This window comes from Cherax quadricarinatus, chromosome 51, assembly GCF_038502225.1.
Source record: "Cherax quadricarinatus isolate ZL_2023a chromosome 51, ASM3850222v1, whole genome shotgun sequence".
Classification (NCBI taxonomy): domain Eukaryota; kingdom Metazoa; phylum Arthropoda; class Malacostraca; order Decapoda; family Parastacidae; genus Cherax; species Cherax quadricarinatus.
The window spans coordinates 20,141,860-20,162,854 of NC_091342.1; the positions used below are offsets into that span (position 1 = coordinate 20,141,860).

The 20,995-nt window shown below is 41.5% G+C and overlaps 2 protein-coding genes across 9 annotated transcripts in view; one reads left to right on the forward strand and one right to left on the reverse strand.

Annotated features, from left to right (window-relative positions):
- LOC128694630 (uncharacterized) overlaps positions 1-20,995 on the reverse strand; it is a 215,196-nt gene that overhangs the window by 185,971 nt on the left and 8,230 nt on the right. The window lies entirely within an intron of this gene.
- LOC128694541 (rho guanine nucleotide exchange factor 11) overlaps positions 15,117-20,995 on the forward strand; it is a 474,507-nt gene continuing 468,628 nt past the window's right edge. For all 6 annotated transcript variants that reach the window (XM_070095938.1, XM_070095936.1, XM_070095939.1 and 3 more), the window contains exon 1: positions 15,117-15,456. In XM_070095938.1, the coding sequence (XP_069952039.1) occupies positions 15,446-15,456 (11 nt within the window). In that variant the 5' untranslated portion in view covers positions 15,117-15,445. The remainder of the gene's footprint in view (positions 15,457-20,995) is intronic.

A 20,995-nucleotide genomic window follows, 5' to 3' on the forward strand; every position in this document is an offset into this window, starting at 1 on the left:
TGGGAGACAGTAATGGTGAAGCTGGAGATTTTGTCCAGGTAGTCGGGAATTATACGCAGGAAGGAATACATATAAATGACCTCATAGGGGACAGGAGCCATAGTAGGGAAACAAGTGTAGTCAAAGATAAGATAAAACCAATATTGCAAACTAGAAATACCGCAGGAAATAGCAAACAAGAGGACTCCAATAGCAATAGTGAGGATAAATTACCAAAAACAACTGGTGGGAGCTCCATTGTTGGTGCTAGGGAGGATAGAAGTAAGACAGGGAAACATGCACCAACAGGGAATACAGTCACAGAAACCCAAGGCAAGCGGAAACCAAGCCTGTGCACATACTATGCACTTGGTATCTGCTGGCATGGGAAATCTGGAAAAACAGATGGGACATGCAACTATGACCACCCTAGAAAATGCCATGCCCATATGACAACAGGAAAATGCAAACTCCCTTCCTGTAAGCTTTTTCACCCTGAAATGTGTACCTCTTCAGTACAGGAAAGACTGTGCTATAACTTAAATTGCCAGGCATACCATCTAAAGGGGACAAAAAGATACAAAACATCCAGGCCATGGGAAAACCTGGGTAGCCACAGCCACTCAAGAGGGAGAGGTTTTTTAGTGCCAGGAAGGAAAAAAAACTGGCAGGAAATGGCAGAAATCGTACACCAAATCCAGTCATTCCTGGAGTGGAACCACAGTCGATGGCCTCCACTCCAAACCAACAGATACAGATACTAATGCCGGAAAAAAAATCCCCCCCCAGTACCAACAATACCACCAGTCCGATAACATTCTTCTTTGCAAATATACAGGGTCTAAAGCCAGCAACAAACAACAAAATACCTTTCATCCGTGGACTGCTTGCAGAGGCAAAAGCAATGTTCGCGGCTTTCACTGAGACCCACATAAAGGATCACTTGGACAACGAAATATGGATCCCAGGTTACAACCTATACAGATGTGACAGAGTGAACAGGCAAAAGGGGGGGGGGTTGGCCTGTACATTGCAGAGTCACTTGTTTGCACAGAACTGCTTAATGCCTCAAATGATGTAGTGGAAGTTTTAGCAGTAAAGGTCGAGAACCAAAACCTAGTCATTGTGGTAGTCTACAAGCCTCCGGATGCAACATCCCAACAATTCCAGGAACAGCTGTTAAAAATTGACCACTGTCTGGAAAATCTTCCAGCTCCTGCACCCAACATCTTGCTCCTGGGGGATTTCAACTTAAGGCACCTAAAATGGATGAATATAGCAAATAATATTGTTGCAGTAATAACACCAGGAGGCAGCTCTGATGAAAACTCACACTCACACGAGCTTTTAAATCTCTGCACAAAATTCAATTTAAACCAGCAAATAATAGAGCCTACTAGACTGGAGAATACACTAGACCTCATCTTCACTAACAATGATGATCTGATAAGAAATGTCACCATATCAAAAACAATATACTCAGATCACAACATAATTGAGGTTCAGACATGTATGCGTGGAGCCCCAGACCGACAAAATGAGACTAGTCACGAGGGAGCATTCACCAAATTCAACTTCAATAACAAAAACATAAAGTGGGACCAAGTAAACCAAGTCCTAACCGATATAAGCTGGGAAGATATACTAAGCAACACAGACCCAAACTTATGCCTAGAACAGATTAACTTGGTGGCACTCGATGTATGCACAAGGCTTATTCCTCTAAGAAAAAGGAGGAGTAGATGTAAAATAGAAAGAGACAGGCGCTCCCTTTACAGGCGACGGAAAAGAATAACAGAGCGGCTAAAAGAGGTCAATATATCTGAAATGCGCAGGGAGACTCTGGTCAGAGAAATAGCAAGCATCGAACTTAAGCTAAAAGAATCCTTTAGGAGTCAGGAATCGCGGGAAGAACTAAAAGCCATAAATGAAATCGAAAGAAACCCAAAGTATTTCTTCTCCTATGCCAAATCAAAATCGAGAACAACGTCCAGTATTGGGCCCCTACTTAAACAAGATGGGTCCTACACAGATGACAGCAAGGAAATGAGTGAGCTACTCAAGTCCCAATATGACTCAGTTTTTAGCAAGCCGCTAACCAGACTGAGAGTCGAAGATCAAAATGAATTTTTTATGAGAGAGCCACAAAATTTGATTAACACAAGCCTATCCGATGTTATCCTGACGCCAAATGACTTCGAACAGGCGATAAATGACATGCCCATGCACTCTGCCCCAGGGCCAGACTCATGGAACTCTGTGTTCATCAAGAACTGCAAGAAGCCCCTATCACGAGCCTTTTCCATCCTATGGAGAGGGAGCATGGACACGGGGGTCGTCCCTCAGTTACTAAAAACAACAGACATAGCCCCACTCCACAAAGGGGGCAGTAAAGCAACAGCAAAAAACTACAGACCAATAGCACTAACATCCCATATCATAAAAATCTTTGAAAGGGTCCTAAGAAGCAAGATCACCACCCATCTAGAAACCCATCAGTTACACAACCCAGGGCAACATGGGTTTAGAACAGGTCGCTCCTGTCTGTCTCAACTACTGGATCACTACGACAAGGTCCTAAATGCACTAGAAGACAAAAAGAATGCAGATGTAATATATACAGACTTTGCAAAAGCCTTCGACAAGTGTGACCATGGCGTAATAGCGCACAAAATGCGCGCTAAAGGAATAAAAGGAAAAGTCGGTCGATGGATCTATAATTTCCTCACTAACAGAACACAGAGAGTAGTCGTCAACAGAGTAAAGTCCGAGGCAGCTACGGTGAAAAGCTTTGTTCCACAAGGCACAGTACTAGCTCCCATCTTGTTCCTCATCCTCATATCCGACATAGACAAGGATGTCAGACACAGCACCGTGTCTTCCTTTACAGATGACACCCGAATCTGCATGACAGTGTCTTCCATTGCAGACACTGCAAGGCTCCAGGCGGACATCAACCAAATCTTTCAGTGGGCTGCAGAAAACAATATGAAGTTCAACGATGAGAAATTTCAATTACTCAGATATGGTAAACATGAGGAAATTAAATCTTCATCAGAGTACAAAACAAATTCTGGCCACAAAATAGAGCGAAACACCAACGTCAAAGACCTGGGAGTGATTATGTCGGAGGATCTCACCTTCAAGGACCATAACATTGTATCAATCGCATCTGCTAGAAAAATGACAGGATGGATAATGAGAACCTTCAAAACTAGGGAGGCCAAGCCCATGATGACACTCTTCAGGTCACTTGTTCTATCTAGGCTGGAATATTGCTGCACTCTAACAGCACCTTTCAAGGCAGGTGAAATTGCCGACCTAGAAAATGTACAGAGAACTTTCACGGCGCGCATAACGGAGATAAAACACCTCAATTACTGGGAGCGCTTGAGATTTCTAAACCTGTATTCCCTGGAACGCAGGAGTGAGAGATACATGATTATATACACCTGGAAAATCCTAGAGGGACTAGTACCGAACTTGCACACGAAAATCACTCACTACGAAAGCAAAAGACTTGGCAGACGATGCACCATCCCCCCAATGAAAAGCAGGGGTGTCACTAGCACGTTAAGAGACCATACAATAAGTGTCAGGGGCCCGAGACTGTTCAACTGCCTCCCAGCACACATAAGGGGGATTACCAACAGACCCCTGGCAGTCTTCAAGCTGGCACTGGACAAGCACCTAAAGTCAGTTCCTGATCAGCCGGGCTGTGGCTCGTACGTTGGTTTGCGTGCAGCCAGCAGCAACAGCCTGGTTGATCAGGCGCTGATCCACCAGGAGGCCTGGTCACAGACCGGGCCGCGGGGGCGTTGACCCCCGAAACTCTCTCCAGGTAAACTCCAGGTAAAAACAACTGGTGGGAGCTCCATTGTTGGTGATAGGGAGGATAGAAGTAAGACAGGGAAACATGCACCAACAGGGAATACAGTCACAGAAACCCAAGGCAAACGGAAACCAAGCCTGTGCACATACTATGCACTTGGTATCTGCTGGCATGGGAAATCTGGAAAAACAGATGAGACGTGCAACTATGACCACCCTAGAAAATGCCATGCCCATATGACAACAGGAAAATGCAAACTCCCTTCCTGTAAGCTTTTTCACCCTGAACTGTGTACCTCTTCAGTACAGGAAAGACTGTGCTATAACTTAAATTGCTAGGCATACCATCTAAAGGGAACAAAAAGATACAAAACATCCAGGCCATGGGAAAACCTGGGTAGCCACAGCCACTCAAGAGGGAGAGGTTTTTTAGTGCCAGGAAAGAAAAAAAACTGGCAGGAAATGGCAGAAATCGTTCACCAAATCCAGTCATTCCTGGAGTGGAACCACAGTCGATGGCCTCCACTCCAAACCAACAGATACAGATACTAATGCCGGAAAAAAAATCCCCCCCCCCCCAGTACCAACAATACCACCAGTCCGATAACATTCTTCTTTGCAAATATACAGGGTCTAAAGCCAGCAACAAACAACAAAATACCTTTCATCCATGGACTGCTTGCAGAGGCAAAGGCAATGTTCGCGGCTTTCACTGAGACCCACATAAAGGATCACTTGGACAACGAAATATGGATCCCAGGTTACAACCTATACAGATGTGACAGAGTGAACAGGCAAAAGGGGGGGGGGTTGGCCTGTACATTGCAGAGTCACTTGTTTGCACAGAACTGCTTAATGCCTCAAATGATGTAGTGGAAGTTTTAGCAGTAAAGGTCGAGAACCAAAACCTAGTCATTGTGGTAGTCTACAAGCCTCCGGATGCAACATCCCAACAATTCCAGGAACAGCTGTTAAAAATTGACCACTGTCTGGAAAATCTTCCAGCTCCTGCACCCAACATCTTGCTCCTGGGGGATTTCAACTTAAGGCACCTAAAATGGATGAATATAGCAAATAATATTGTTGCAGTAATAATACCAGGAGGCAGCTCTGATGAAAACTCACACTCACACGAGCTTTTAAATCTCTGCACAAAATTCAATTTAAACCAGCAAATAATAGAGCCTACTAGACTGGAGAATACACTAGACCTCATCTTCACTAACAATGATGATCTGATAAGAAATGTCACCATATCAAAAACAATATACTCAGATCACAACATAATTGAGGTTCAGACATGTATGCGTGGAGCCCCAGACCGACATAATGAGACTAGTCACGAGGGAGCATTCACCAAATTCAACTTCAATAACAAAAACATAAAGTGGGACCAAGTAAACCAAGTCCTAACCGATATAAGCTGGGAAGATATACTAAGCAACACAGACCCCAACTTATGCCTAGAACAGATTAACTCGGTGGCACTCGATGTATGCACAATGCTTATTCCTCTAAGAAAAAGGAGGAGTAGACGTAAAATAGAAAGAGACAGACGCTCCCTTTACAGGCAACGGAAAAGAATAACAGAGCGGCTAAAAGAGGTCAATATATCTGAAATGCGTAGGGAGACACTGGTCAGAGAAATAGCAAGCATCGAACTTAAGCTAAAAGAATCCTTCAGGAGTCAGGAATCGCAGGAAGAACTAAAAGCCATAAATGAAATCGAAAGAAACCCAAAGTATTTCTTCTCCTATGCCAAATCAAAATCGAGAACAACGTCCAGTATTGGGCCCCTACTTAAACAAGATGGGTCCTACACAGATGACAGCAAGGAAATGAGTGAGCTACTCAAGTCCCAATATGACTCAGTTTTTAGCAAGCCGCTAACCAGACTGAGAGTCGAAGATCAAAATGAATTTTTTATGAGAGAGCCACAAAATTTGATTAACACAAGCCTATCCGATGTTATCCTGACGCCAAATGACTTCGAACAGGCGATAAATGACATGCCCATGCACTCTGCCCCAGGGCCAGACTCATGGAACTCTGTGTTCATCAAGAACTGCAAGAAGCCCCTATCACGAGCCTTTTCCATCCTATGGAGAGGGAGCATGGACACGGGGGTCGTCCCACAGTTACTAAAAACAACAGACATAGCCCCACTCCACAAAGGGGGCAGTAAAACAACAGCAAAGAACTACAGACCAATAGCACTAACATCCCATATCATAAAAATCTTTGAAAGGGTCCTAAGAAGCAAGATCACCACCCATCTAGAAACCCATCAGTTACACAACCCAGGGCAACATGGGTTTAGAACAGGTCGCTCCTATCTGTCTCAACTATTGGATCACTACGACAAGGTCCTAAATGCACTAGAAGACAAAAAGAATGCAGATGTAATATATACAGACTTTGCAAAAGCCTTCGACAAGTGTGACCATGGCGTAATAGCGCACAAAATGCATGCTAAAGGAATAACAGGAAAAGTCGGTAGATGGATCTATAATTTCCTCACTAAAAGAACACAGAGAGTAGTCGTCAACAGAGTAAAGTCCGAGGCAGCTACGGTGAAAAGCTCTGTTCCACAAGGCACAGTACTCGCTCCCATCTTGTTCCTCATCCTCATATCCGACATAGACAAGGATGTCAGCCACAGCACCGTGTCTTCCTTTGCAGATGACACCCGAATCTGCATGACAGTGTCTTCCATTGCAGACACTGCAAGGCTCCAGGCGGACATCAACCAAATCTTTCAGTGGGCTGCAGAAAACAATATGAAGTTCAACGATGAGAAATTTCAATTACTCAGATATGGTAAACATGAGGAAATTAAATCTTCATCAGAGTACAAAACAAATTCTGGCCACAAAATAGAGCGAAACACCAACGTCAAAGACCTGGGAGTGATTATGTCGGAGGATCTCACCTTCAAGGACCATAACATTGTATCAATCGCATCTGCTAGAAAAATGACAGGATGGATAATGAGAACCTTCAAAACTAGGGAGGCCAAGCCCATGATGACACTCTTCAGGTCACTTGTTCTATCTAGGCTGGGATATTGCTGCACACTAACAGCACCTTTCAAGGCAGGTGAAATTGCCGACCTAGAAAATGTACAGAGAACTTTCACGGCGTGCATAACGGAGATAAAACACCTCAATTACTGGGAGTGCTTGAGGTTCCTAAACCTGTATTCCCTGGAATGCAGGAGGGAGAGATACATGATTATATACACCTGGAAAATCCTAGAGGGACTAGTACCGAACTTGCACACGAAAATCACTCACTACGAAAGCAAAAGACTTGGCAGACGATGCACCATCCCCCCAATGAAAAGCAGGGGTGTCACTAGCACGTTAAGAGACCATACAATAAGTGTCAGGGGCCCGAGACTGTTCAACTGCCTCCCAGCACACATAAGGGGGATTACCAACAGACCCCTGGCAGTCTTCAAGCTGGCACTGGACAAGCACCTAAAGTCAGTTCCTGATCAGCCGGGCTGTGGCTCGTACGTTGGTTTGCGTGCAGCCAGCAGCAACAGCCTGGTTGATCAGGCTCTGATCCACCAGGAGGCCTGGTCACAGACCGGGCCGCGGGGGCGTTGACCCCCGGAACTCTCTCCAGGTAAACTCCAGGCATGATGGGTCTCTTCTAGAATACGTAACCAGATGCAGATATCTTGGATTTGAGGCCCCACTACTTGGACCTGTTGTAACAAGACTTTGTCGCCAATACAAAAGAAAGGCTGAGAGCACTTAGAGTTGTGGCAGGTTTTCATCCCAGGTATGGTGCTTATGTTAGATTTAGATTTTGCCACCGAAGTGGCTAGTTTTTTTTGCACCCCATCTCCATCCTGTGGACGGTAGCGAAAGAGCATATGGATACACAAAAGGCCTAGGAACTAGGCCCCAAAGGGTTAACAGGAATACATATGGATTTATATCTACATATCTATAGTTCACTTATCTGTTACAAGCAAATTTAGGAAATTTGCTTAGTATACCTGGTATTTTATTTTCATTAATAAGATATCTTGACATGTCACATAGGTTATTATACTATCTCTGTATTCCTCAATAAGTAGACAATTAAGCACATAGTGTTCAAGACAGTGACCATATGCCTGGTCACATAATTCACATTTAGTTTGATCATCATCTGTGTGTCTCCTAAACTGCCAGAAGTACTTGTAACCAAACCTAAGCCTGGCCACTACAACATCAGTCAGTCTGTTTACATTCCAAGTTGCTCCATAAACATACTTGTCTATGTTCATGTTTTCATAGTGGGTTATAGATCTACTCAGGCTTCTAACTGCATTCCTATAACAATCATTTTCATTATTTACTTCTCTCCTAATGTTATTCCTAATGCTAGACAGAGATATACCAAAGTTATATTCTACATTCTCCTTCTGGGTACTCTTCTTGGCTAACATATCAACTTTATCATGAAGGAGTAATACAGTGTGTGATGGGATCCATAGCAATTGTACATTAATTCCTTTGTCCCGGATTTTCGAGTATCTGTACCTGGCTTCTCCAATAAGCATGTTGTTGGAGTCATCATATGAGTTAAGAACATTTAGTGATGACATAGAATCAGTAATGATGATAGAGTCAAGCTCAGTGTCATAAGTTAGCTTAGAGTTAAAATTGTGAAAATGATGTATTTTGCTTATATTAGATCATTGGTTGATTATGCTGCGCCACTACTTGCTCTTTTGTCTGACTGGAAGCTTGGAGGGCTGGAAAAACTGCAGAACAAAGCAATGAGGATCATTTTAGGATGCCCTCGTAATGCCAAAATTTTAAATATGCAGAAAGAACTTGATATTCCAAGCATCAGAGATCGTGTTACTGAAAGAAATATCCTAATTGGGGTTAATATGTTCAGGCAAGCCATTCAAACCCCTGCACAGAAGCCCTCCAAACTTTCCTCAACACTGGTGAACACCTCTCCAGATGGATCGGAAAAACTGGAACCGACCTCCGAATGAATCAGATACATGATCTGTGTCAAGTAAGGCAACAGCGGCACTTCTCCACTCCATGGAATATTACCCCATTCCAAACTACCATCCCTCCATCTTCCCCCAAACTACTTCTTAAATCACAACCAAAACTTCGCCTTGAAGCCAAACATGATGCCTTAAGCTGTATTGATAACTTATTCACACAGGACACTTTCTCACAAATTATTTACGTTGATGATTCTGTTCACCAATCTACCGGTGCAGTTGGTAGTGCTGCTGTTGTCATACAGAGTAATGGTTCAGTTGTCATACAGAGTGATGGCTCTCTTAAAGAAATTGGAGCACGCATCAATAACTGGGCCTCTACCCTTCAGACAGAACTGTTTGTCATACTCCTTGCGCTCAAATGCGTCCATGTATCTAAAGTTGACACTTTAATTGTAACTGATTCTCTGTCATCCATAAATGCTCTCAACTCATTAGGTATAAATTGTGGCATGCTTGTGTCAGAAGCCAGACACAGGTATGGTAGGATTATGGACAGTCGAGTCAGAGTGCACATGCTGTGGATTTCGTCTCGCATTGGTTTGCAGGTGCATGATAGAACTGATAAATTGGCTAAGCTGTATGCTTTCAAAGAGGGGATAGATTACAATCTTGGGTTGTCAGTTAGCAGTTTGAGAACAGTAATACGAAAAGAGCTACAACTGAATTTTATTGACTTAAGACTCAGGGAGACTGACACCAGTCAGTCCATCTATTATCATTCTATCATGCAAGAGGAGCTACATGTATATGGTGCATCCAACAAAATAAGCCGACTCTTGGATGTCACTACTGCCCGGCTCCGGCTGAGTTACAAGTATTTTCGGCAGGTTAAATCACCACCACCAGATGTAGACCAAACGAAATGTAAACTTTGCCAGATGGACTATTGTCACACCTTGCGTCATTATGTACTGGAGTGTGATAAAATTAATGAATTCAAAGACAACTTACTCAGAAATGTTCAAGATATGTCAAGTATTTCATCCAAAGTGATATATTACAGACTAGCTATCAAAACTTTGGGGCCCAGTCCCTGGACCCATTATGTACCTCTGTAACCTTTTGACTACCGCCCACAGAATGGGTATGGGGTGCATAATAAACATATTAAACTAAAAAAAATCTGGAAAAATACCCTGACTTAGAACTACAGTAGGTTTGTGACACAGGATTTCCGATCCCTGAAACCGTGATGGCTTCTGGTGATAAGCTCGATCCTTTCTTGGTGTTCCACCACTCTTCTCTTGATAATCTTCTCCATGACTTTGCATACTATACATGTTAGTGACACTGGTCTATAGTTTAGTACTTCATGTCTGTCTCCTTTTTTAAAAATTGGGACTACATTTTCTGTCTTCCAAACCTCAAGTAATCTCCCTGTTTCGATAGATGTGTTGAATATTGTTGTTAGGAGTACACATAGCACCCCTGCTCCCTCTCTGAGGACCCATGGAGAGATGTTATCCGGCCCCATCGCCTTTGAGGTATCTAGCTCACTCAGCAGCCTCTTCACTTCTTCCTCGGTTGTATGTATTGTGTCCAGCACTTGGTGATGTACCCCACCTCTCCGTCTTTCTGGGGCCCCCTTCTGTCTCCTATGTGAACACTTCTTTGAACCTCATGTTGAGTTCCTCATATACTTTACGGTCGTTTCTTGTGATCTCAGTGCATGGGCATGTCATTTATCGCCTGTTCGAAGTCATTTGGCGTCATGGTAATATCAGATAGGTTCGAGTCTGCCAAATTCTGTGTCTCTCTCATAAAAAATTAATTTAGATCTTTGACTCTCAGTCTGGTTAGCGGCTCACTAAAAACCGAGTCATACTGGGACTTGAGTATTCACTCATTTCCTTGCTGTTATCTGTGTAGGACCCATCTCATTTGAGTAGGGGCCCAACACTGGATGTTGTTCTCGACTATGATTTGACATAAGAAAAGAGATATTTTGGGTTTCTTTCAATTTAATTTATGGCTTTTAGTTCTTCCCGCGTTTCTTGGCTCCTGTAAGATTCCTGTAGCTTTAGTTCGATGTTTGCTATTTCTCTGACCAGTATCGCCCTACGTATTACAGATATATTGGCCTCTTTTAGCCGCTCTATTATTCTTAGCCTTCGCTTGTATAGTGAGCGCCTTTCTCTTTCTAGTTTATATCTTCTCCTTTTTCTTAATTAAAGGAATATGCCTGCAGCATACCTCGAGTGCCACAGAGTTAATTTATTCTAGGCGTAGGTTTGGATCCGTGTTGCTTAGGCTATCTTCCCAGTTTATAACATTTAGGACCTGGTTAACTTGGTCCCACCTTATGTTTATGTTACTGTAGTTGAATTTGGTGAAGGCTCCCTCGTGACTTATCACATTTTGTCGGTCTGGGGCCCTGCGCATACATGTCTGAACCTCTATTATGTTGTGATCTGAATATATTGTTTTTGATGTGGTAATATTTCGTATCAGATTATCATTGTTGGTGAAGATGAGGTCCAGTGTATTCTCCAATCTTGTAGGCTCTATTATTTGCTGGTTTAAGGTGAATTTGGTGCAGATTTAAAAGCTCGTGTGTGTGCGCGCGAGTTTTCATCTGAGCTGACTCCTGGTGTTATCTCTACTGGAGATTACCTGGAGTTTACCTGGAGAGAGTTTCGGGAGTCAACGCCCCCGCGGCCCGGTCTGTGACCAGGCCTCCTGGTGGATCAGCGCCTGATCAACCAGGCTGTTGCTGCTGGCTGCACGCAAACCAACGTACGAGCCACAGCCCGGCTGATCAGGAACTGACTTTAGGTGCTTGTCCAGTGCCAGCTTGAAGACTGCCAGGGGTCTGTTGGTAATCCCCCTTATGTGTGCTGGGAGGCAGTTGAACAGTCTCGGGCCCCTGACACTTATTGTATGGTCTCTTAACGTGCTAGTGACACCCCTGCTTTTCATTGGGGGGATGGTGCATCGTCTGCCAAGTCTTTTGCTTTCGTAGTGAGTGATTTTCGTGTGCAAGTTCGGTACTAGTCCCTCTAGGATTTTCCAGGTGTATATAATCATGTATCTCTCCCTCCTGCGTTCCAGGGAATACAGGTTTAGAAACCTCAAGCGCTCCCAGTAATTGAGGTGTTTTATCTCCGTTATGCGCGCCGTGAAAGTTCTCTGTACATTTTCTAGGTCGGCAATTTCACCTGCCTTGAAAGGTGCTGTTAGAGTGCAGCAATATTCCAGCCTAGATAGAACAAGTGACCTGAAGAGTGTCATCATGGGCTTGGCCTCCCTAGTTTTGAAGGTTCTCATTATCCATCCTGTCATTTTTCTAGCAGATGCGATTGATACAATGTTATGGTCCTTGAAGGTGAGATCCTCCGACATAATCACTCCCAGGTCTTTGACGTTGGTGTTTCGCTCTATTTTGTGGCCAGAATTTGTTTTGTACTCTGATGAAGATTTAATTTCCTCATGTTTACCATATCTGAGTAATTGAAATTTCTCATCGTTGAACTTCATATTGTTTTCTGCAGCCCACTGAAAGATTTGGTTGATGTCCGCCTGGAGCCTTGCAGTGTCTGCAATGGAAGACACTGTCATGCAGATTCGGGTGTCATCTGCGGGTGTCATCTACAGCATTATTTGCTACATTCCTCCATTTTAAGTATCGGGGGCCCAAGGCTGTTCAACAGCCTCCCATCATACATAAAGGGGGATTACCAATAGACCCCTGGCTGTCTTTAAGCGGTAACTAAACATACAATTAGAGTCAGTGCCCCATCAGCCGGGCTGCGATTCGTACGCTGGACTGCGCGCGGCCAGCAGTAACAGCCTGGTTGATCGGGCCCTGATCCACCGGGAGGACTGGCCGCGGGGGCGTTTATCCCTGGAACAACCTCCAGGTAGGTAGTCCCTGAATTCATTATGTGCCTATGTAATGTTTTGATTACTGCCCACAGGATGGGTATGAGGTGTATAATAAAGATGCACGTTTTCCTTCTTACACTGCTGCTGGTCCTACTATGTTTCTCTTCTCACACTGATGGTTACCCCATCACGTTTCTCTTCTTACAAACCTGGTTTCCCTACCATGTTTCTCTTCTCACACTGATGGTTACCCCACCACGTTTTTCTTCGTATACTGCTGGTGGCCCCACCACTTTTCTATTACACTGCTGCTGACCCCACTAAGTTTCCCTTTTTACACTGCTGCTGTCCCCACTAAATTTCCCATCTTTACACTGCTGCTGACTCCATTACGTGTCCCTTCTTACACTGCTGCTGACTCTACTAAGTTTCTCTTCTTACACTGCTGCTGACCCAGTTAAGTTTCTCTTCTTACACTGCTGTTGTCCCCACCAAATTTCCATTCTTTACACTGCTGCTGACTCCATTAAGTGTCCCTTCTTACACTGCTGCTGATCGCATTAAGTTTCTCTTTTTACACTGCTGCTGTCCCCACTAAATTTCCCTTCTTTACACTGCTGCTGCTGACTCCAATAAATTTCCCTTCTTACACCGTTACTGACTCCACTAATTGTCCCTTCTTACACCGCTACTGACTCCACTAATTGTCCCTTCTTACACAGTTGCCAACCTCAACATGTTTCTCTCCCAATAATGAAGATGGCCCTAAAAGTTTCCCTCCTTACAATGCATGTGCTCTAAACACGTTTCCTTCCTGGTCATGCTGGTGGTGCCAATACATGTGCCTGCTCATAACAAGTGAGGCCCCAGCTCGTCTAGTCACACTGTCGGGACCCTCTGCCGAAAATCTAAAATATAGTTTCACGTTAATAAGGTGCAGAGTGTAGATTGATTAATAAAATAACACCAACTACGTTCTTACTAGTGCCGTGGTGTACATGCAGTTTACATAAGTACCATACACATGTGTACATGTTTATGCATACACTACTATCGTACACATATGTAAATGTCTGTGCATATTCATAAATTTATTTATAATAAACATTTCTGCTGTATTCTATCGTATCCTATATGATATCTAATACTCATGGAAGATGCCAGAATCACCAGCTTGCTGGATCAATTATTTCATCTAATATGAATAGCCTCTTTACGTAAAGGTATTATACCGAAGGCAGCATTATGAGTATTGATGTATTATTGTATATAACGTCAGAATCATTGGTAGGCTTTAATTTGTATAAACAACAAGTTGCTTATACCACTCACCTATGTAGGCACTTGAGTTTCTATAGCACCGTTAACTGGTCCCGTTAGTTTTTTCATTTGCTTTATCCACGGAAACAGTGATGAATGTATTTCTTTTAGTTAACGAGGGATACACAGCGGAAGCAGAAGTCTATGAAAGAAGGCCTATTGATATAATTGAATGTATGAGAGGTGGTTACGAGCAGAGAATGATTCATGTGAGAAGAGCAGCCTCCAGGTACACTGATATTGTCTCGTATATCATGCACAAACCTGCAACAGTTAGTTTCTTGACATTAGCTTCTATTTTATTACGTTTTGGTGTGGCGACTGAATCAATCTGGTGAGAAATATTTGTTGACTGAAGTAAGAACAATTGTAAAACATGCTCTGACGCACTTCACGGCTCATGCAAATTGTGTTGCAATCATAGTCTTGCAAGCTGGCCTCACCCTTTGTAACTGATTATATATCATTTATCGATATACACTACTTACTTTTGTATAAAAGGATCTATATACTTCATCACATTACTTGGCACTCGGGCTAATTCTTTAATATTACGTCAAAATCCGGAAATGAAGATGTACTCGTGGTGAATGTCATGTGATTCATCATAGCGTAACCTAACTTAGTCTAGTTATTTCATTCATTGAATTTTAGCTAAAACAAAGCTGAACATAGAAGGTGTCCTGTAGATTGACCATTACATGGGTTGATAATGAATTAGATTCATCTTTGCGTTGCATTATAAAAGTAAGCAACTCGCATTGTTAACTGTGATGTCAGCGATGAGTTTAGTTGAAGGAAAATTTCGCGATTATCATATATATGAAAAAATGGGAACATTGTCCTCCTCGAAACCCTTAAAGGAAATACAAACACTGCTCACATATTATACAATGATACTCTTCATATAATTAATACTATTATTTCTTCTTTTCAACTTATTTAAAACTGATAAAACTTTCCAGTTGAGAAACGTGAAATCCGTGTTATTACCTCGACGGCATCAATACAATCTTTAATAATGGTTTTATTCTAAATATCTGTAAATATTTAAAGTAAAATGAAAAGCATATCTGAGTTATATTGAAAGTTTTTTGTTGGTGGGTGGTTAGATCTACTTGAGTGGCGGAGGCGAGTGAGTTAAGCGGCCAATATGGCAGCCACTAATGTTTGTGTTAATGACACAGTGAATGGATTGAAAGTGACAGTGCAGTGCTGAGTTTCTCTGTTTACTCTTGTGTTTTATGTACTGTGGATGTGTATATACAAATCATAAATGAAAATATACAGTAATTTTATATGTGCGCGCGTGACACGACTTGTATTGGTCGAAACAGCGTGAGAAATCAACTGTTGATTCGAGTTGTGCATTGTCAAGCATAATCTTTTAATTAATGCAAAGTTTTCTATGACTGCCAAGACATTATCTGGATTTTCATTAAGGAATGAGACTTCAGAATGGATGAGAGGTGAGGGTAAGGTGGTTATTGAGTGGGTATTGATGGTATGTTGCCCAGAAATACAACCTTAAGTCATTGTTTACATGGGGTGTGCCCTCTTACACACCACTTCAGTTCTCGTGAATTTATGCTTTCTTTGCCTTTCTTTCTGGTCCTGGAGTCTCCTAGGGGGTAGGAGACTACAGCTGTTCCACCTGGCACATTAACTAATTATTTTAAACTTTCCTGGGCTTTATTAAGCTTTTGGTGTGCTGGGAAAGGGTTGCCACTTGTTTATTTCTTAAGCTTAATGTTACTCATAAAGGAAAATTATTTAATTTTTGTTATTTGGCATTTGTGAACAAAAATTGATGGTAATGAACAAGGCTATCTAGTTGTCATTACTGTACACAGCTTGGTGTAAACTGTCTATGATGGCCTACATTATCTATCTTAATTTTGTATCTTAGTCATGGATACTTAACCATTTTTGCTTTCCTTTAAAAGCAGAGTCAAAAACACTGCAGGCATTCTAATCACTAAAGCAACCTTTCCTCTGTTCACTACTCACGTCCCTAGGCCTCTCCTAACACTTCCCCATGGTTTTGAATTGATCATTACTCTGATCGAAATATTACCTATTTCTCTGCTAATTAAATATACTGTTGCCAAGAATGGTTGATTCTGGTTTAAGTCCCTACCCTTCCTCAGGCAAATCGCCAAATATCACTTCTTTAATGCACATTTCAAGCCACTTCTGGTCCAAAACCGACCAGAATCATTTCCAGTTCGCTAGTATTTTCCATTCTGTCAGTTGGTACCCAAAAATAGGCAATAGAACTATGAAAACCACCCAAGAATAAGCCTCAGAGTTGCTATTTTAAACCAGTCATAATGTCAAAGGTTAGTTGTTTCCATCATGAACCTTGTGGTGCAAATCCACTGCACAGAACCATTCTTTCATGTCTTGGTCAGAATTTACTGCTCACAGCACAGTTAAAGGTGCTGTGATTAAGATGTAGATCTACTAAAGTGACAGTGGCCTCAGTAATGTAAATGTAGGTGAGAGTGAAAGGTTTAAAGATCATTGACATAGCCCGCTACAAAAGTGGCAGCAGACATTCTTAAACTATTCTGTATAGGCCAATAACACTAATGTTTCACTTTATCAGACTGAAAGTCTGCTGAGAAGTTTAATTCATAAGAAAGTGTCTATTCATTTAGGACCTACAGCCTGATCGATTAAAGAATCCACTGGGAGGTCTGGTTTGGGGATTGGCTGTGGGGTCTTTGACCCCCAAAACCCTCCAAGTTGCTTGCTGCTTGCATAATCAGAATTCAAGGGACTGAGAAGACCTCAAAGCACTTAGAATATACAGTACTCCCTGGTGTGGAGAGGAGGGAGATTCTATATCTGATAAACCTTGGAATTTACTGTACTTCATCTTAATTGTGAAAAAAAATTGTTTTCAAATGTAATGGACAAATTGTTATAAGAAAAATAGCCACAGGTAAATTTTACAAAAAACCAATGAATGGGACCTTCATTTTCCCCAACGAATCTGGCCTAATTGAGCCAGTTACATGAAGATCACCTGGAAGTGGTTTCAGGGGTCATTCCCCCCTGTGGCCTAGTCTCAGACTAGACCTGGTAAATGGTCTGATCAATCAGGCTGTTAGTGCCATCCACATGTAGTCCAACATATTCACCACAACCTGGCTGGTCAGGAACTGCTTTGAAAACAGATAGGGGTCTGTTGGTATTTCCTCTTCTGTATGAAAGGAGGGTGTTAAGTCTTGGTCCCTTTACTCTCATTGTATATACAGTGTATCCTCTAATTAATTGACTAATAGGGTGAGGGGTGTACAATATTGCCGATTGTCCATATACGTATTCTGAATTATGAAATTATTCTTTTCATAATTGTGACAGTTCTGAATCAGCAGACTTGGTCTACTGACTCAGGAGACCACCATACACTAAGAATACAGGTATTGTAACCTGTAGTACTCAGTACTGTTTTTTATAATAATTTTATAGTATGTCATTTACAGTAATTTTACTTACCTCTTCATGGGGGGGGGGGATATTTAAACTGCTATGATCGATAGTGGTGACTGAGAATAACCTTTTTTTTCTCTGAGTCAGAGGAACTGTAAAGCTTTACTAATAAAAATATTGATGGCTGAGAAGACATAGGTGACTATGTTCTATGTTCATATATACTTTGCTAGGCTATGTACAGCAGAGTGAGGATCAACACCATGAACATTAACACCAGCAGAATGCTGTTGATGATACCATTTATACACTGCTTCTTCAAGCTTTATATCATGGACTATTTTCACATTTTTCTAGTACCGACTATTGAAGAGTTATAGCTATCTTCTACATTAAACTTAAGAACATAGTCTGTAAGTTTGTCCTTGTTCCTATGGGTATCAGACTGCCATGCCACTCAAATATTAAACACATCCTTCTTTATTAAAGTTGAAGTTTCTGCTTAACACTGAGAACCATACATTTTCTCTTGGCACCATCACTTGCTTTAGAAATCATTGTTACTTGCATATCACTTGATATGCTAATATGTAAAGTTACGCAAAACACTATAAATCTAGGAAAAATTCAAGACTGAATGACAAGTTTGTGTGTGACGGAGCACAGACAATAAACTGGTGCAGGCAGCCTATGGCTCAGGAACAATCAGAATCAAAATCTTTATTTCCTTGTAAAGCTTACAATGTGTGTTTACATGTTATAATATTAATTACAAAGAAGGCCATGAGCATGTCTATGCATTTCTGGCAGACTAATACTAATTCTTACTCTATATTAATGTAGGTTATGGAACAGTACATTTGAACTTAAATTATTAGATACATACTTAATTAGATACATAGATAGATAGGTAGTACAAATCACATAATAAAATTACAAATGGTAGATGTAGTGATGGGATTGGATTTGTCTTGGCATGATCTTAGGCAAACATAGGACAAACTGAGGACAAACTCGAGATTCAACAGGCAATAGCTATACAGTGGACCCCCGCTTAACGATCACCTCCCAATGCGACCAATTATGTAAGTGTATTTATGTAAGTGTGTTTGTATGTGTATGTTTGGGGGTCTGAAATGGACTAATCTACTTCACAATATTCCTCATGGGAACAAATTCGGTCAGTACTGGCACCTGAACATACTTCTGGAATAAAAAAATTTTGTTAACTGGGGGTCCACTGTATTAGGAATTTTATGTTTACAGTCATTTGGGTGGGTGTAAGTGTATATTGAGGGGAATTACAGATAACGAGAGTAAGACTATATTGTTTTGGATGTGTTCATGATACAAAAAGAGAATTAGGTGGTTTTCATTTGGTTAGCTGATGATGGGGTGTGTTAGGGAGATAAGATGTTTTTTAACAGTAGTTTTGAAAATGGTGGTTGAGTCTGTGGTTCTAGAGTTTTCAGCCAGGAAATTCCAGATTTTAGGCCCTTTTATGTACTCTGAATTTTTGCAGAGGTTTAGCCGGACACATTGAAAACAGACAGGTCATGGTTGTGGATGCTCTTGCCCATACAGGAAAAATGTCAGAATCATTGGCCTTGGTTTGATGATTTAGAAGACAACTGGACACTATTGTTAAGGACAAAATTTGGAATTACTGACTTTTTTCCAATTTGTCTTATGATTACATTTGTCTGACCATTTTCTATTGTCCATAATTCCCAAAATCCATTAAAAGTTTTACTGTTTTTTTAATGTGCTATTGGTACCCCTGTGTTTCATCAGGTGGTACTGTATCTTGCACTGTCTGCCCTGTGCCCGGTGCCCTGTGGCCTGGTGGCTAACGCTCTCACTTCACACGGCGAAGGTCTGGGTTCAATTCCCAGCCAGGGTAGAAACATTGGGCGTGTTTCCTTACACCAGTTGTCTATGTTCCCCATCAGTAAAATGGGTACTTGGGTGTTAGTTGATTGATGTGGGTTGCATCCTGGGAAAAACTGACCTATTTTGCCTGAAATGCTCAACATAACAAGCAACTTTCTATATACATGTAGTAGTATGTCATTGATGTCAGCTAGGCCTGTATACCTTGTACATGTACTTGTAGAAATAAAGATATTATTATTATTATTATTATTATTATTATTATTATTATTATTATTATTATTATTATTATTATTATTAAGGAGTGATTTCTGTGTGCAGCTTTGGGACCAATACATCAAGAATTTTACATGTGAAAGTCATAATTACGTTTGTCCCGTTGCTTGGCAGGCAGCGCTTTCACCTCGCACCCAAAGTGTCTGCAGTTCATTCCTAGGCCAAGTGGAAACATTGGGCATGTTTCCTTACACCTGTCCCTATTAACCTAGCTGTAAGTAGGTACCTGGGGGTTAGTCTGTTGGTGTGGGTCACATCCTAGGGAACAAGATTGCAATACCCAAATGGAAATAAGACAGACAGAGTCCTTGATGATGCACTCTCTTTGGTTATCCCAGGTGGCTAACCCTCCGGGCTAAAAATCTGAACAAATCTTATCTTGTGGATCATTTTCACCTACATTCCAGGAGGAACAGTTCAAGGGATTTAAGCAATCCAGTAATTAGGTGCTTGACTGAATTTATACAGATAGGGAAAGCTCTCTGTACCTTCTCCAGATTGGCAATGTTGCTTGCCCCAAAAGGGGATGTTAGTGTATAATTTTACTCTAGTCTGAAGGAAGAAAGTGATTTAGAGTATCATTATTCACTTTGTATTTCTTGTTTTGAAGGCTCTAGTTATTCAGCCTATAATTTTCTTTGCAGTTGTGATAATGACACTTGTGATCTTTGAAAGAGAGATCTTTTGACATTATCACTCCTAAGTCCTCCCATGATCTTTCACTCCATTGAGTGGTTCAGATTTGGTTTACACACCATTCAGTCTTATTTCCACAGCTTATACATGGTGGAGTAACTGAAATTTGTCCTTGCTGAACATTGTATTGTTGTCAGTGGCTCACTGGAAGATTTTGGTTATACTGTGTCCTCAGTGGCCGCTATATGTACAGATTCTAATATGGTGCTATGATTTATGTCTTGGTCTATGTAATATATGAGAAGGAGAATTAGGGTGAGTAGTGTGTCTTGGAGAATAGCTTTTCACTCTGGCAGTTGCTAATTTTACTCTGTTCAGTATTACTTTTTGAAAGTTGAGAAGTTAAATATTCATCTGGCCATTTTGCCAGGTGTTTGTTTTGCATGTGTTATGTATGATAATACACCATGGTTGCATTTATAGAAGGCTCTTGCAAAATTTGTGTACCCTACATCTTCATTTTGTTGGTCTTCCAATGTATTGAAGCCCATGTCAAAATGGTCCAGCAATTGCAAGAGGCAGGAGTGACAGTCTTGAAATTTTTGGTGCCCAGGTTTATCCATTTGTTATGAATCTGTGTGTTTAGCACTCTTGCTTCTTAAATCTCTTTCACAAAATTTTAATAATGTGGGATGCCTGGACTTTTGGTTTATAGTTTATTGTGACAGCTTTACCTCCACCTTTGTGGAGCAGGGCTATATC